This window comes from Camelus dromedarius, chromosome 3, assembly GCF_036321535.1.
Source record: "Camelus dromedarius isolate mCamDro1 chromosome 3, mCamDro1.pat, whole genome shotgun sequence".
Lineage (NCBI taxonomy): Eukaryota > Metazoa > Chordata > Mammalia > Artiodactyla > Camelidae > Camelus > Camelus dromedarius.
Window position 1 is genome coordinate 52,532,176 of NC_087438.1, and position 17,959 is coordinate 52,550,134.

A 17,959-nucleotide genomic window follows, 5' to 3' on the forward strand; every position below is an offset into this window, starting at 1 on the left:
AAAAATTAACTCAGAATTGATTAAAGACCTAAATGTAAGAGTTAAAACTAAAACTCTTAGAAGAAAACACAGGTATAAATCTTAACATTAATTTGTATTAAAAAATGGTTTCTTATATATGATATCAAAATTACATTCAAAAAAAAGAAAAAACACATTCTGGACTTCATCAAAATTAAAAACTTTTGTGCTTCAATGGATACCACCAAGAAGAAACCCACAGAATGGGAAAAAAATGTGCAGGTCATGTATTGGAAAAAGGTCTTACATCTAGAATATATAAAGAACAACAACTCAGCAATAAAAAGACAAATAATCCAATTTCTTAAATGGGCGAGGTATACAAAGAGACATTTCTTCAAAGAACGTACACAAATGATGTACAAGAGCAACACTCCCACATGCACACACCTACATATGGACTCCATAGGTGATTATCCAAGCCCTCAGTTACATGAGATCTTCCAGCCTCATAGCTCCATCTGATTTTCTCCCTCTGGATATTACAAGGACCTGAACTCAATACTTCAAACCCAACCTGTCAAAAATGGAACTCATTATTTTCCTGGTGCTTTCTCCCTTTGGCCCCAGCATTCAACCAGGAGTCAAGTTAGAAAGATGGCTGTCATTTGCTATTTTTGTCTCTCCCTTAAGACCTAATGCAATCGATCACCAAATCTAAACAATTTTGTCTCCTGTCTCTCAGTTCCCACTGCTGTTCCCTTAGTTCAGACCCAGCCTCTCTCTTGTACTGGAAGAACAGCACCCCAACCAGCCTTGGGCCTCTGGCCAGACTTACTGCCGTGTCCTCAGCTGTAGCCCAGCAACTAGTACTCCACCTGGCACACAGCTGGCATCATCAACTATCAGTTGAATAAATGGCCAAATAAAATGGGGAAGAAAAATAGAATATTAGAAACTCTGATATGACAGTAAAGTAGGCTTGACATTAATAGTCACCAAATTAATGAGACAAATATTAGAGATGAAACATCAAATGGGTAATGGAATCATAAATAGTAAGGAATCTGAGGAATCAAAAAGAAGCAAATCATGTTGAACAAACATGAATTACAATGAAAATGGTATCAGATACATTATATATTTGATATTTTGAATTATCTTTGTCACACTGTGTTATGAAAACATCCTTGTAAAACTGGGGCAAATGGACCTATCTGCATATTCACAGCATGAAAGGAGACACAAATAATGGAAATGGCAGGAAATATGCAAAGAGAAAATTCCAGGAAATTATTGCCTTTCTGTGTATAGATCTTTAAAACCTATTCAAGTCAACGTTTTAATTTTTTATTCCTTGTGTTTCATTAGTCATGAAAGGGAGAAAATTCTCTGCCTCTCCCCCATTTTCCATTTTTGGCCTGAGATTATAGGACAAGACTTATCTAAAATATATGACTCTCTCATAAAAGTTGACTGACATGGAGATACTCACCCAAAGCCTACAGCCACCCAGTAGTTTCTGACCCCTTGATGGGGCCCCACCATAGGGAGAATGTCAGGAGAATAGGTGATAGGACCATTGACCACATTGATGATGTCAGCCTTTTTTAAGACTGGAACCATTTCCATGGCAACTTCGATGTGTTCCATGATTCGGTCTAGATCAGACTCAAAGAGCTCCTTTCCAAAACCTGAAAAGACATGCTACTGTGATCAAGATGCCACGGCTGCCCTGACATGTGCTCTAAAGGGATTTAAATCTCTTAATCAGCTAACATTTAAAGATAGCCTGTTAGGAAAGTATTTTCTTTCTTTTTAAATCTAAACTTAATATTCACTATCAGTAGATGAATACTATTATACTACTATATTATATTCCTGAGAATAATAATGTTATTTCTTGAAACAATAAATCATGAAAGTTAACCTTTTTAGAAAATTTTAATTTATGCATATTAGCATTTAATACAATCACAATTTAAAAAAACAAACAACAATAACTTGGTTTGTCAAGAGAGAGCTTTTAGGCGGGAGGGTATAGCTCAGTGATAGAGCGCGTGCTTAGCATGCACAAGGTCCTGGGTTCAATCCCCAGTACCTCCACTAAAAAAAAAATTAATAAATAAAAGAGAGCTTTTAGCCTTCAATTAACCATCAAAGTGCTCCATCCTCCCAGGTGAGGGCAATGGGAGTTTACACAGTCATGTCAGGACCCTGGGGATAAGGATTAAACTACTCTAGGATTCTAGACACCTTTTAACTCTCAGGAGGGAAGGAATGGTATGGAGGCCTCATGCCTCAACCCCATTCCACACATATCTGAGGGCTAGAATGCTGGGAAAAGAGTCAGGGTCTTGGAAGACAATCATCTTCTCAGCCATAATTGGCACTGGGATTGAAGGCAGGGCCACAGAGCAGCTTCTCAAAGGCCTCCACCCATACTGGTGATGTTCCCAAGTGGCAGCCAGCTTCTCATTCTTCCTCTGGACTGTGGGTTGGGTCAGTGGCATGGAGGCCTGCAGATTCACCTAGACTAGGACGTGTGGGTGCCCAGGGCCAGCCCACACTGAGGTTCTCCCTCCAACTGGAATTATTTAAATATTTGTTCAACATTTATTTGGAGGAAAGGCTGTCAGAGTCGGGGAGGGGCAGAGAGGGAGGCTCCCAGGTGGCAGATCAGCTATCCCTTTGGGATCCGGAGCTGTTCCATGCAGGCCCAAACACATGCCAAGCCCACTCAGCAAAACCAAAGCCCTCAGCTCACTGGCCCAGCTCCTGCAAAAGGCAATTTAGCAATCAGTTGTAGTGACCGGGACCCAGGTGTTCTTTGAAGAGCAGGAGGCGGGAGTCATTCCCTAGCCCAACTAGCTTATCAAAGTGTAACTCTAGAAAGCACAGTTTCCTCCATTTCTTTATATTCCCTATAATAAGTGTGTCCCCATGACATTTTAACTTCTTTTATAGATTAAAACCTGAGATACTTCCCTAGGTGACCCAATCCTTCATCTGCCTCTGCAGAAATGTTTCATGAAAAACAAAAAAAAGGTTCTTCTCTCCCTTACAGAACCTGAAAGAGTAACTATGGTACATCCTGCTTTAGCCTAGAGCCCTGAGGCTCCTTCACATCCACTGATGCAATCAGGGAGGGCTTCGGTTTAGAAGACCCACCTACCCTGCTCTGCTAGAGACTTGGAAGCTTTCATTCTTACCAGGCTGGATGTCCTATCTCTGATACCTGTCGTGTTTCCAACTGTCAAAGCACAAAAGCAGCTATATCCAAATCTAGACACTAGACCAAGTAGGAGGGGGAGTGAGGGAAAAAGGGGAAGGCTGGAGGTTGGTGTGGGCAGGTAAAAATCACCTGGGGCCTCCCAAAGCAGCAGGGAGCATCTTTTATCAGCTTTTCCACCACCAACTCTCCTCCCTCACTCCCTGTGGTGATAGTTCAAAGGGATATGAGAACAGAATTCACCTCAAATTCCTCACATCCAATGTCCCAGGTATCTGATGGTCTAGTATTAATAGTGTCATCTTATTCTGCAGCCAGCCCAGAGCTACAGGGAGGACAAAATACATGTGTGAGACCTGCACACACTTCTGTTTGCTGAACCCACCTGGAGGGACTCCATTGGTGACCCACGTGTCCTGAACTTTCATTTTCTCCTGACTTTCATACGGACCAAACAAAAGTCCATCCCTTTCCTGTCGGAGGTAAAACGATCCTTCCAGGTCACGGAGCACAGGGAGCTCTCGCTTTAAAGCTTTCACTTCAGGTATACTTGATGTAACAACATATTGATGCTGCACTGGAATGAGAGGATGTTCCAGGCCAATCATCTTGCCTACTTCACGAGCCCAAAATCCTAAAACAAAAAGTCATTTTGCAGTGCCACCACATATATAAATGTACCACATCTGACACTGATACAGTGATTTAAATTAAAAGAAAATATTTAGAAGAATTCAGTACTCATGGCAAAGTCCAAAGAATGTCGTAACAACTTTAAATTTTTTTGTCATTGTAAAACTGAATGGAGGAAGAGAGGACAAGACAATCTTTTATGCTACCCCAGAGTTTTGAAGACACTGTAATCTAAGGGAACTCCATTCCTGAAAAAGTATTTTGCCCAGAAGCAAAGGTGGGCAGAAAAAAAAAATTATTTGAAGGGAAAAAATTTACAACCCAAATATATAAAATGCACAAATGTTGATAAGAAAAACAGTAATGGACTGACCTTACTTGCAGAACAGGGATGGTCAAGCAACGGAAGAGGCCCCGTGTTGATGTGACCAACATAATAATCATGCGTAATAAAGCCCTGCTGGTCAGGCCCTCTACCCACCCAACTAAATTCTACAAATACAGAATTGTTCTGTTAACTTAAACTTCGAAATGTATATGCTTGGAGAGAGATAGCACATTAAGTTTTCTATGTTATTTTAAAAGTTTAGTTTGAGTATGTTAGTAAGATCCTTTCTTGCAAAGGCACAAAAGCCCTGGGAGTCCAGAGCACGAGGTAGGAGGTGTCACAGCGAAGTGGGGAGGGCTCACAAATGGGGGCAGGGGTCATTCCACAATCTATGCTTCATCCTTCACAGTGTTATGGGGACCGTGTTCTTGGCAGAAATAAATGTTATTTTTTTACTTTGCAAAAGATGGAACCAGATAGCTTGTGGCTGAAAGGACCCTTGATTCTCCCCGCTGGTCTTCCGTCTACAGAGGTGGAACTGAAGTCCAGCGAGAGAAAGAGATGGGCTCAAGTTTACACTGGAAGACCCTGGAATTGCTATGTCTTATTGGCTTTCTTGCTACAGAAAAACTATTTTAAAAATCCAAGACTCCTTCACTTGTATAAGGATATTTGAAAATCTAAAATGATAAAAAATAATTGTTTGGCAGGGATGTGGGGTCACCTGACCCATCAATGAATTATTTGGGGAGAAGGGATTCTACTTTCTTGTTTATTTCATAATAATTTTGAATAATCATTCAAATGACTAGAGAATCTTAAGTTATTTCTTTAAGAGGTTGCATTCTCTAGATTTTTAACCATTTCTGTCTCTGCTTTTTTTTTTTTTTCAAACTAATAAGGAGTTCTGAAGTTTCTGTCATTATAAAGTTCAGCACTAGATGCAAATCACCAATTAATAGCCTAGGACAGAAAAACAAAGCATAAATACAAAACAGAAATAGACTCACAGACATAGAATACAAACTTGTGGTTGCCAAGGGGGTGGATGGTGGGAAGGGATAGACAGGATTTCAAAATTGTAGAATAGATAAACAAGATTATACTGTACAGCACAGGGAAATATGCACAAGATCTTATGGTAGCTCACAGAGAAAAAAAATGTGACAATGAATATATATATGTTCAGGTATAACTGAAAAATTGTGCTCTACACTGGAATTTGACACAGCATTGTAAAATGATTATAAATCAATAAAAAATGTTAAAAAAAAAAAAAAGAGCCTAGGAACCCAGATTATGTGCTTTCATGTGCCATCTAAACATCACTCCTGTGTTTCTTGTGTTCTGTTGTTTTGTTTTGGTCTAACAGCTAAGTTGGTCACACTTGGATAACAGTCCCAGAAATGGGTGCCCATTTGCAAACCAGAAATCTTACCTGTGGGCATTAGGGCTGTTTGGTGGTCTTTTAATAAAGACTTAGTTTATTCTTGCTGGTAGGAATATGTCAATTACCAATGTCAGGACTTCGTAGGAAAACATGGTAAAGCCACATGTTCTAGTTACACGCACTGGCGCAGTTTAAAATATAAATAGCCAAAATATTACGACTAGCAGTTCAGATCACTGCAGTATCCTTACTATATACGTTTCAATTAAAAACATAAATTGAAGAAAATAAGTTTTGTCCTAGTCAAACATATTTATACATTTCTGAGCCTAATTGCCTGCTTATTAATGCATTCAATCATTAAAATAAAGTGGAAATGTATGCATAAGTATCACATAACTACATTGTTCCAAACCCCATAGCTCTACACTGTTTTCCCCTATGATGGTGATGTTTGGCAGCATTCTCTTCCTCTATATGTCAAGCAAGTTAACCCAAATCTTGCCAGGATTACACTTCAACCCTTGCCAGATCACCCACCCGCCTAAGTTCAAAGAGGAGAGAGACAAATGTGGAGGAATCCTCTATCATCTACTGTTATCACCTGAAAAACACTGAAAAGAAGAGTCAACAAAAATGAGCACTGAAAATAGGTACTATTTTTTAAAATGCAGTGATTAATAGAAGTGGAGTTAAAATGAAGGGTGCAGGGACAATGATGGTTTATGCAGTGACATTCTCTGATGCAAAGTATTGGCAAAGTTAAGCAATTGTTTTTGGCTGAACCCTGGGCTTCATGTTGGCACGACCCAATCACATTTCTGACTTTACTACATTAGGAAAATTCTTAAGTAAAGTTTACAAAGTTATCTCAGGCTTAATGAGTCAATTGAAAATGAGGTCAAGAGAGATATTCATCACTGTGCAAAGGAAGAGCTTGCATCATAATAAATAGCTACTGCCCTTGCCCCTGAGCTGCCCCTGATGGTAGGGGCAGAATGAAGGTAGAGTGAAACTGTGTTTAAGCAGTACTAAAGGCACGGTAGCCTACTGCACACCAAGAAGGCAGAAGTACCAGAAACTGCTCCTCAGCTCTGTTTGCTCAAGAATAAGGTTCCTACATTCTCTCTCCTGTAGGAACACCTACACAGCAGTGTTTCTCAAAAGATATTTTATAGACCATCTGGTGCAGACAGTATAGTACCTGCAGTAATTATTTAAAATACAGCTTCCCAGCCAGACCACCTGGGAAACTTCCCACTGTGACTCTTAGGCACCTACACTGAGAACAAAGCTCTTTGGGAAGTCAATTTACCAGCATAATGGATGCTGGATGTCTACACAGCAAGTGAAAGGGGCGGGGAATCCTAAGGCTGGTACCAAGAAGCTGAGACATCTGATGCTAGTGTTTCCCAGACCAGGGCATAGACCTTCAAGAAAATAATTATAATAATCACAATAATTATCATCATTATTGTGCTTAATTTGTTTAGTGCTTTCTATGTGGTAAGACTTTTCTGGGTACTTTACATTATTAGCTCATTTACTGATCATAATAACTCATTGAGATAGGAATTATTAGCTCCGTCTTACAAATGAGTAATTTGCCCAGGTCATACCATCAGCAATAATGTGTTTCTGGTCAAAAGATCCCCACTGACCTGGACAGTGCTGGAGACATATCAGCAAACTGACAAATTTTTACTTTTAGACTTTCTTTTTCACGGATATCCTGAAGACTCAGCAGCCTTCTGTCATGACTCCACATAAAGAAACTTTTAGCAGGTTATGGTACAATTGAGTAGATACCAGCAACCTTCACATCTTTCATCTTTTGGTTATATTTTCAAGTCTATATCCTGGTTATTGTAATTAGGTTTCAGAGCTGCTTGAGGGGCTCAACAGAATTTGTGAGACAACTTGGTCTCACTGAGTAACTCTGGGGAACATTCCATCAGACACAAATTCCAAATCATGTTAGCATGATGCAGTCTGCAGATGGTTGCTTCTATTCATAAAATTAATTGTTGTTAGCTTTAATTCTAGAAGAGGCCATATCCAAAACTTCACCCCCAATTACAGAGGCTTACTTCTTAGGGAACTCCTAAGGTTTTTTTGAAAACAGACTTATAAATAAATAAACACATACCCTTCCACACCTTCCATAGACTACTAATACGTGATCAGTTAGATTTTCTCCAAAAACTTATGTCCAGTGGAAAAGAAGAGATGGAAGAGAAAAAGGAAAAAAAGATATGGGCCAGAGATACGATCTGAATGCAGAAAGAACTGAGAATTGAGACAGCCCAGTTCTTTACACAGCTTTGAATAAGGAGCTGCCTGGAGTTATTGAGACCCAAAGACAGGAACTCGGACGTGGCTGAGTTAAAGGCATCACAAGCAAAGAACGAAGCAGGATCTCCTGGTATTGTCCTCCCGTGCTCCGATCACCCCACGAGATTACACAGCTGCACAGAAGACTTCATCTGGTAACCAGTGTACTGGATTTAGGTCAGATCTCTTTGGAAATCATTTTTTCTCTTCAGGGATTCCTTATTCCTCACAGATTATGGTTTGGGGGGAAAAATGTATTACAATGGCAATGTATTGTGCAAATAAATATTTATCCGTTTTAGGAAAACAATAAATAAATGTGTTAAATTAAAGTCTTCTATGTTATTTCTCCAAATACCAGTTGGGAGTATGTAGCTGCCCAAAGCACTGTGTCAACAAAAATGTAGGATTTGTCCAAGACTCTCTGAAATGAGTGCAGTGATCAATTAGCAATGTCTGCCATGGCTGCTGGATATGAAGTCAGGGCGTGTTTCTTTAGTATTTACTATCACTGTGAAAACTGTCAAATGTTTTTAGAGGCTGAATTCATAAGGCCGTAAAGAAAGTTGCAAGAATACAAAGAAATCTTACTACCTGGAAAAAAAGGATGAATTATTTCATTGCCTTAGGTCTTCTAGCAGAATTGAGACTGGGGTGCCCAAGGACAGTAGGGGGTAATTGATGGGGATTCCCTTGGGGTGGGGGGACAACTAAAGTTCAAAAACAAAGCAATGTTTTATGCCCTTTTATTTTTTAGGCAAGTCATTTTACATTATTTTGAATTTCAAATTATATAAAAGAAGGCAAATATTTTTATGGTTTTTAAATGTGGGTCATGGGTTAGAAAGATTCAGAAATATTAACTTAAACTCTTAAATATTGAAGACATATGACTTTTTCCAGGACCATTAAAAATGCCTTGTTAAAAAAAATAACACCAATCAGAAGTTATGATTTAGAAGAAAGAATCTTAAGGGTACATGTTTCTGCCATGTCCTCGTAGCATATCATCTGATTTTATAAATAATAAAGACAGTTTTTATTTTATAAATTTAAGCAATGACTCAAAGAGCAGACCACGAGAAAGTCAGTAGCTGCCTCATGTTTATTTTAGGCTCTAAATTGACCATTACGAACTGTAGATAAATATAAATTATTAGGCCTATTTAGACTATGCAAGCATTTTCATTTGCACAAAATTTATTTTTTATGTGTGATATTTGAAAATTATTTTACAGGCAAAATGACCTGTTAGAAAGCGTGTTAACTCAAGGATCAAAAGACCCAGATCCAAGTCCTGGCTCTGACGTAACGGTCACTTTGCCAATTAGCAGAACCTTTTTGGACCTTGGTCTCCACAAATGGAAAATGAGTGAGTTGTTAGATTCTCTCAAATATCCCTTTTGCCTCCACTACTCTGAGTCTAAATTGTAACAGAGCAACCCAAAGAAAAGATTATGAAATATATTTAAAAATACACTGAAAGGAAAAGGATTAAAAAGTTTTTTGAATAAAGTCAAGTAATCAAAATGGATGAGAAAGAACACAAATGATCAAATCTGCTCTAAAAAGCAAATTGAGAGCAAAGAGGTTGCTCATGAATTTGAACATTAGAATTTGGTTATTACTGAAACAGTGAACATAGGAAAGAAAAAGCAGCATAATTTGGCAAAACATGATCTGGAGCAGAATAAAATGTCTCACAGAGAGCAATACCAACTTGCTATGGAAAACCAAGGACAAAGTCGTATCTCACATACCAAGAGCAAAGTGATAGAGGGAGAGCTCTGTAGCTTAGAAACAGACAAAATGTTCACCAGGGGAGCATCACAGTGTTTCATAACAACATTCATAGTATAAGACATTACTTCATGCCTAGATATCTTATTTCTTTGCCACTAGGAAAAGAACTCACTACTTAAAGAAAATATGACACTTACCTGCAGCATTCACAATTCTATTGGCTCTCACAGATCCCTGTGGTGTTTCAACATCCCATGTTCCATCTGACCTGGGTTTCAAAGAAGTCACCGGGGCAGGGTATTTTAAAAGGGCACCATATTTCCTAGCCCCAGCAGCCAGGGCCATAGTTAGAGAGTAAGGATCAATGTGACCGTCTCCAGGATTATACAGTCCAGCTAAAATCTAAATTGATCATAAAGGAGGCAATATTCAAGTGAATGAATATATATCCATTCAGTGTAAATATATCCTTCCAGCAAATGTTTAATAAAACTGGACTTTAAAAATGCATCATGGCATCAGATTGCTGAGTCTCCACTGTTTTTCCCCTCATTTCCAAGCTCAGACCTAGGTAGGACTCACACTGAGAGTTAAGTAGACAGGCTATTTGAAAGAGGCCTGCAATTGTCTCCAAGATCCATTTTCCTCTCCCCAGCATAGCAATAGAAAACAAATATTTATTTAGACACATGACCACTAAGAACAAAAAGTTTCCAATAGTTGGCAACTATTAGTTCTACCTGATAGCTAAAACTACTACTAAGTTCTGGTCAATGAAATGCAAATAAAAGTGTCACATGGCAGATTCCATGAACCATTTAGAAAAGACAATGGCATATGCCCTCTGCCCCTTCTTCTTTGTTCCTTCCTCCATCCTGCTGTCTGGAACGCAGACATGATGGCTAGCACTCTAGCTGCCATCTTGAAATAAGAACAAAAGAGTCACACGCTACGAATAACAGAGCAATGATCCAGAAGGCCTGAAATCTTCATGGAAAAGAGTCCGCATTCAAGCCCTGGACTGCCTGAATGAAAGAAATAAAAGTCTTTCTTGTTTAGGCATTACTATTTTGGTTTCTGAAATTTGCTGTCAAATTTAATACTAGTTGATCAATTATTTATATTTAATTATTTAATATTATTAATAAATACACATGTTAAGTATATATCTGGTGTCAAGAAAATGTATACTTGATTTAGTCATTCCACAACTAGTTCTTAAATACCTACTTTGTGCATGGGCTTGAGGGTAGGCATTGTGGGGGAAACAAAGAATTAAACTCAGATGAAACAAGGAGTGAGCACTGAAGTAGTATAGTTCGGCCTCATCCATCAACAAAGATCTGTTCCAACACCAACTAGAAGCAAGAGACTTTTGCAAATTTTTTTCTGCATCTATTGAGATGATCATGTGTTTTTGTCCTTTACTCTAGTCATATGATGTATTACACTGATTGGTTTTCAGGTGTTAAACCAACCCTGCAGAACCAGGACAAATTCCACTTGGCTATGCTAAATAATACTCTTTATATGTGCTGAATTCAGTTTGCTAGTATTCTGTGGAGAATTTTTGCATCTATGTTCGTAAGATATACAGGTCTTTCTTTTCTCGTGATGTCTTTGTCAAGTTTTGGTAGCATAGCAATACATTCTGGCTTCCTAGAATAAATTGGGAAGGGTTCACTTCTCTTCTATTTTTGGAAGAATTTGTAAAGAATTATCTTAATTCTTTTTTAAATGTCTGGTAGTATTCACCGCTGAAGGCATCTGGGCCCCAGCTTTTCTCTGTGGGAAGTTTTGGATTACTAATCCAATCTCTTATCATAGGTTTAGTGCAACAGACTTTTGAGTTTAATGGAATTTGCTATTTACAGTAGACTTCCAAATGTCACATTGGTGTTTTATAATGGATATGTCCTCACACAGTGACCATGTGACCGCCTGCAGTGACCATCTGTTTGATTTGACACCCTGCCTAGATTCAGAGAATACTCTTCTCACACATTTCATTGACTAATGTCCTTCAGAAAAATCTCTGATGGTGAGGACCTCCAGCAAAGCATTCCAAGATTGACATACAAACAGATCTAAGAATATTCTACCTACTAGTAGTGGCAGAATTTCAATGCAGACAATGCAATCCAACACCAATCGGCCACCATGCTGACATCACACAAAACTATAGACAAGGGAGGGCCAGTAGCCTGTAAAGACTCACCAGGGCAGACAGACCCAACTCCCAGATCAATGCGATGAACCCTCAGGGATCAGCAACACTGCAGGAGTCACCAGGGAGGAACACAAGCCTCTGTTTCCCTGAACAGCCCCACCTTGTACCCTTAGGTAGTACGTACAAAGGAGTCAGAGAGCCTGGCTTCAAATCTCTGCTCCAGCTCTTTCTAGCTGGATGTGCTTGGGCTCGCTATGTAACTGCAGCTTCCAGTTTAGTAATAATATACAGCTTCTATTATGATTGTGAAGATTAAATGAGATTATACATGTAAAGGGCTTAGCATCACGCCTAGTACAGAAGCATGTGCTGTCCTGTGAGGTAGTGTAGTATTAGTCGTTGTTATTATTCAAATGGGATTATCACCCAGCAAAAAGACACTAAATTCCCAAGTGGATTTTTCCAGCCAGATTTGGTTAAAACTAGGTCAATACCTGACACAGAGCCTGTCAGGGTAGTACAGCCATGAGTCAGGTGACATTTGTGTAGCAATATAACATGTACTTCTACCTTTGACTTCGTAAAAAACAATTTTAGTAACACAGGCCTTCTATTCACACATTTACTACATCAGGTTATTGTTTTCTCTGCATTTCTCAAACAGAAGGTTTGTGTATAGAAACCTCTAGATCTGGGGGATACAGTCACAGAGAGGTATTGAAAGTGTTTCCTCAGTTGTCATAGATAGAAAGCTAATAAGATTGTTCACTACCTTTGTTTTATTTAGCATACATAATTACCCACCTTGTAATTTACCCAAATTTCAGCATGAGTCATCTGATTTTGCCATTCAATATGTGTGCACAAAGTTTTTCTATTTTTAATTAAATTTTTAAATAACATTTTCTAATCTTAATTAAAGTCAACAAATGGTGAAAATGCCCTTAAGATAAATACCTTATTCATGTTGAGTAAAGGGAACATTTCTTGAATTTTTTCAGGTTCAATAATATACTGTTCTGTTGCATGCCAGCCAGTCCGAGTCATCTGATATTTAAATTCATCCACTCTTACAGGAGTTGTAGCAATTCTGATACTACCTGGCTGATGGAATCCCACCGCCTGTGATAATGATGCCAACAAAATAAATCAGTCATTATCTGGCACTCCAACATGGTTCTTCTCCAGCACAATGAAAACGCAAATGTCAAGAAAAGAGATTTACTATGCAGTGAAGGAGGCAATTATATAACTTATTTGCGTCTTATAAAAAGACAAATTTATTCAGCAACTATTTACCAGATGCTTCTTCTATGCCAGTCACTATGCTAAGCCCCAGAGATGCTGGTGTGAACAAGAGAAGCAAAGACCCTGCCTGGATGGAGCTTATAGTCTGCAGCTAAAGGCACACAGCTAAATGCATAATTACAGAAACATGAGATAGTGTTCACGCACAGAGTGAAAGACAATTATGTAGAAAAAAAAGGAAAACAAAGGATTTGCGGAGGGACGTAAAGAATCAGAATGTTGTAGTGATGAAATTAAGTGTGAATTGAAATAAACACTCATTTGGCAGGTATGGAAGTCCTTTAGTTGGCCAAGCACTCAGCGAGGCCGTCGGGGACACAGATCAAAGATGCAGTCCTTGGATGGGAGGGTATAGCTCAGAAGAGTGTGTGCTTAGCATGCACAGGGTCCTGGGTTCAATCCCCAGTACCTCCATAAAAATAAATAAATGAATAAATAAATAAATAAACCTAATTATCTCCCTCCCCCCAAAATAAGATGCAGTCCTTCACCTCAACTTGCCCATGGTTTGTAGGGAAGACCAATTAGTAAAGTAACAACCATGATTAAGAAAGATTTGTGTTATAAGAGGGTGTGCACACATGGTCTTAGAACCCAGAGATGTGCCCCCAGCACTGCCTGACCACTGGGTGGGGGGAATCAAGGACAGCCTCTCAAAGGGGATGACCCTTAGGAAGGGTGGAGAGTGAACGCTGAAATGAGGGCCAGAGGGAATGCTGTTTCAGGCAGAGAGCCCAGTACATTCCAGAACTGTACATCATTAAGAAGAGCTGAAGCATCTGAGGAGGGCAAAGACTGGCAAGAGAATATGTTGGAGAGGCAGGCAGGGCGCAGCTGATGAAGGCCCTTCATCTTTGGCTGCTGTCCTGTAGACTGTGAGGAGCCATGTGATGGTTTTAGGCAAGAGAAATAGCATGAAAAATTTAAGTAGAGGGGGAGAGGATACAGCTCAATGGTAGAGCACATGCTTAGCCTGCATGAGGTCCTGGTTTCAATCCCGAGTACCTCCATTAAAAAATAAATAAATAAACCTAATTACCCCCCCCCCAAAAAAGGAAACCCAAAAAAGAGGAATTTAAAAGTGTGCAAAATAAATTAGACAGCTCAAAAAATAAATAAATATTTTTTTTTAATTTAAGTAGACTTTAGTCTTAGTCTAGGGGTACTCCTTGCCTGCCACTTTGAGAGTCCCATTATATATGAGAAGAGACAAAAATAAAAGTGAGGGGCTTTAGGCGAAGTATTTTTCAAAGCCATTTGACAATACGTCACGTACTTTTGTCAGATCCCTGGCAATCCAGTGCTGGAAGGCTCTGATTTCTTAGTGTCTAGATACAGCAGCTGACTAAAGATATTTTTGAAAGCTGCTTTTCATTCTCTTCTTCATTAAAAAAATCAAGAAAGCAGGTAATTACATAGGTAACACTTTAAGAAGTCAAATTGATTGTGAAGCAGTCTCCAGAGGTTCTTATCTTAAATGCTCATTAGAATCCTCCACCACATTAAACACAACACATACCACTGATGTCAGGGCACACAGCTCTACATGATGGTATCAAAATCCTTCAGAAATCTAACGTATCTTTGAGAAACTGACCTAAAAGACAATTTCAAGTTAAATGCCTTTACCTGTCCAGTTTCTTCTTCCAGTTTCTCATAAAGTTTGATGCTATAATAATGTATTTTCTTCAAGTTTATTCCAGGATGAAAGTAAGTTGTTAAACCTGCCTTAAAAGTGGGGAGGAAAGGAAATACCGGGAAAAAAAGAGAACATTCTCAAAATGTTGATGGTTTATCTGTTAAGAAGTAATTTACTGCTGGCAAGAAACTGAGAATCATCAACCAGTCCTTTGGGATGAGAACACACATTGCACAAGGCTTGTGACCGTTCTAAAAACCCATCTGAACCACGTAAGTAATGCGAGAGCCAGGAAACAAACATAATATACATTAAGTCCCTAAAAGTTATTCGGGCAAGGGATGTTTGCAGATTCAGAAATGCGACAACAGGTGAAGAAACGGGATGACTTAAAAGACTTTAGGAATATATGCCATTGGAAAGAATATGAAGGGATGGTATACAATGTGGACTCAAACTAGCAAAACATGTGTGTTCCTCTAAGGATAAGGACTGTGAACAAGCAAAGACTTTTCCTTCTCCCAGTCCCCACTATTTCCTTGAGTGGAGCAGCCCTCCTGTTCCCTTTCTTGAAATTTCCAAAATCCAAGAATTGGAAAATTCCTGGGAATTAGAGCCTGGTGAATGGGTGAACAGACATTTGTCATAGCTTATAATCCATTTGATGAATGAGCATGTAGATTGTACCCCACAAATATTTGCTGAATAAATACTGAATAATCACTCTCAGGAAAATATCTAGCTTTTGTATGCCAAAACCCTTTTTATCAACTCTGGCAGATGCAATGTGGTATCCAGACAAAGAATTCTAAGCAATTATATGAAGCAGGTTCTCTCAGTCAAGTGTCTGGCCCCCTCATTCTGCAGCTAATTTATCCTGGAAAGCACATCTGAACACAATCTGTTTAAAATAAAATTGGTTTAGGAGTATTTATAAGGTTCCTCTGTGGTAGTTGTGGGCATTGGTGGGCATTTGGTTCTCCTGAACTTAAAAACACTCCCCTTAAAGTTCATCAGTCATCCTTTATGGACCAGAATCCTCAGCTGTGCATCAAGTGCTTGTTCAAGTATGTGGACATATGCATGGTTACTTTTTTGGAGAAAAATGCTGGCTCTCATTGCACAGCCCCATAAGATGCAACTGTGAGTGGGGCTCCCTAACTTTCAGCCAAACATCCCATCCTTCTTTACATCTTGGTATCTAGTGTGAGATGAACTTTTCTAGTTCAATAATAGAGACCCTCTGACCTTCAGGTGTCTCCTAGAGAACCCCCAATTTTGTCTTCCATCTATCTTGAGTCAGTTGAGAAAATCAATATTCACGAGCCCAGGCCCAGGGTTCTGTTCACCATCCACTCCTCAAGATCCTCAAGACTAACCAAGGTTAAGCCAGACTATCAGAATTGTAACAATCCTCTTCGTCCCCACCCTAGAAAGCTATTTTCATAGAATGAGATGATGATTTCTCATCTGAGAGGGTCACGTGGGTTTGTTTTTATAAAACTCTCATTCAAAACATTTAGCCCAACATCCTATTAATATTTCATGGTCTCTTGTCCATCAGCACTAAATTAAAATCATAAATCAATAAATATAGAAGGACCACTAAAGCCAGGTGAGCGGAACAGAGGTAAAGGTCTCAGGCCTGTATTCAGGATCACACAGCCACTATCCTTTAATACAAAAGCCAACATTTACTAAACACTTACCATAGTAACTCTACACATACTAATTTAATCTTCATCACAACCTTATGAGGTGGGTACTATTAATATTCCCATTTTACACATCGGGAAATGGAAACTTAAGTAACTTGCCAGAAGTCACATAAGTAGAAAATGACAGAGCTAGGATTTGAATCCAGAAGCCATATGTTCAAGATTATCTTCTTAAGATTATCAATATCATAAATGTTGATCACCACACCCCCCCTTGAAGTACACCAACGGCAACACACTATGGAAAGGGGGCTCAGTTGAAGAAGTCACAGTGGGAAGCCATGAATGGGAAAGAAATCAATTTCACTAGTGCATGATTCAGTGCCCGTAACAGTTTTGGGGTGTCTTTCTTACTGCGTGCCAGGTAGATCCAGCAGTGAGCTCCGATTTTTCCAGGAGGACCACATCTTTCATGCCGGCTTTGGCCAAGTGATAAGCCAGACTCACACCAACACAGCCACCTCCAATTATCACTGTTTCTGCTCTGTCTTTCCATTGTGTTTCTGCAGATGAGGGTGGGTTTCCCTCTCTGGAAGACATTTTTTTAATGGTGGCTTTACTAGGCTGTGATAGTTACAGTTTTTTTGTTTGTTTTCCTGACTAGTGCACTTCTCCTTACTTATTCCTCTAGTGCTTAACATCTAGTTCCTGTGAGATTTCCATGTACTGATTTAATCATTTGAGGAGCCTAAACTTAACTTAGGCAACCCAGTTGTGGGGGGAGGCATTTGAACCCCATTCCACGTAATCCCCACCCATTGTAAATAACTAACTAAATAGTTAGAGCTAATAATTGAGCTCCGTCTGCAGCCACGAAGGAGTATATAATAGAGCTAAATAATTGTGAACAGAGTAAATATATATAATAGAGTATATATAATACTCTATATAATAGAGTAAATAATAGAGCTAAATAATTGTGAACAGATGACTTTCCTCAAATAATCTAGAGAATATTTTTCTCAGTTTACTTTAAAAGCACTTATAATCATTTTATCCCATAAAAAACCATACTCATCATGAAGTTCATTATCTATAAATCTTGGATCACCTCCTCCCTCCAATGTGTCCCAGGCTGAAGAGAGCCAGATGGAATACGATGCTCTTCCTCGTGTAACTTCCTCTCACTGTGCACCTACTTCTCTAATTATAATTATTGCTCGGTGGCTTGATATGTTTATTTGTATAAGGGTCTTCCTAGCTAGATCATGAGCTTCTCCAAGACATACTGTAAAAATCAAGGTATAAGTAAACCACAGACCGTATATACACCTGTGTTTGCCTCCCCACAGACCATCTCCGGATAGATACAGAAGACACTGCCAGCAGTCGACTGGGTAAGGGGATTGGGATAGGAGAGTCTTGGCACCGGAAACCCTTTGATATTCTCACTCTGGACGGTTGGGCATGGAAAAGAAAACATAAGTAATTCAAGAAGAAATCCCAGTGCCCATTTCTGGGGGTCTGAGGCGCCCCTAACCTGGGGACCGCTTTGGCCCCGCT

The 17,959-nt window shown here is 39.2% G+C and overlaps 1 protein-coding gene across 4 annotated transcripts in view; it reads right to left on the reverse strand.

The window, feature by feature from the left end:
- The window catches only part of DMGDH (dimethylglycine dehydrogenase), a 53,625-nt gene that overhangs the window by 35,487 nt on the left and 179 nt on the right, over nt 1–17,959 (reverse strand). For 2 of the 4 annotated variants that reach the window (XR_010378795.1, XM_031447084.2), the window contains exons 2-8: nt 17,718–17,849; nt 16,811–16,985; nt 14,729–14,827; nt 12,749–12,913; nt 9,819–10,023; nt 3,579–3,827; nt 1,457–1,655 (exon numbers count right to left, since the gene is read on the reverse strand). Coding sequence is in view for 3 of the 4 variants with exons in the window: in XM_031447084.2 (XP_031302944.1) it covers nt 1,457–1,655; nt 3,579–3,827; nt 9,819–10,023; nt 12,749–12,913; nt 14,729–14,827; nt 16,811–16,985; nt 17,718–17,849 (1,224 nt within the window). In the remaining variant the exon portion in view is untranslated. The remainder of the gene's footprint in view (nt 1–1,456; nt 1,656–3,578; nt 3,828–9,818; nt 10,024–12,748; nt 12,914–14,728; nt 14,828–16,810; nt 16,986–17,717; nt 17,850–17,959) is intronic. The other 2 variants (XM_010975035.3, XM_031447094.2) reach the window with 2 other exon arrangements.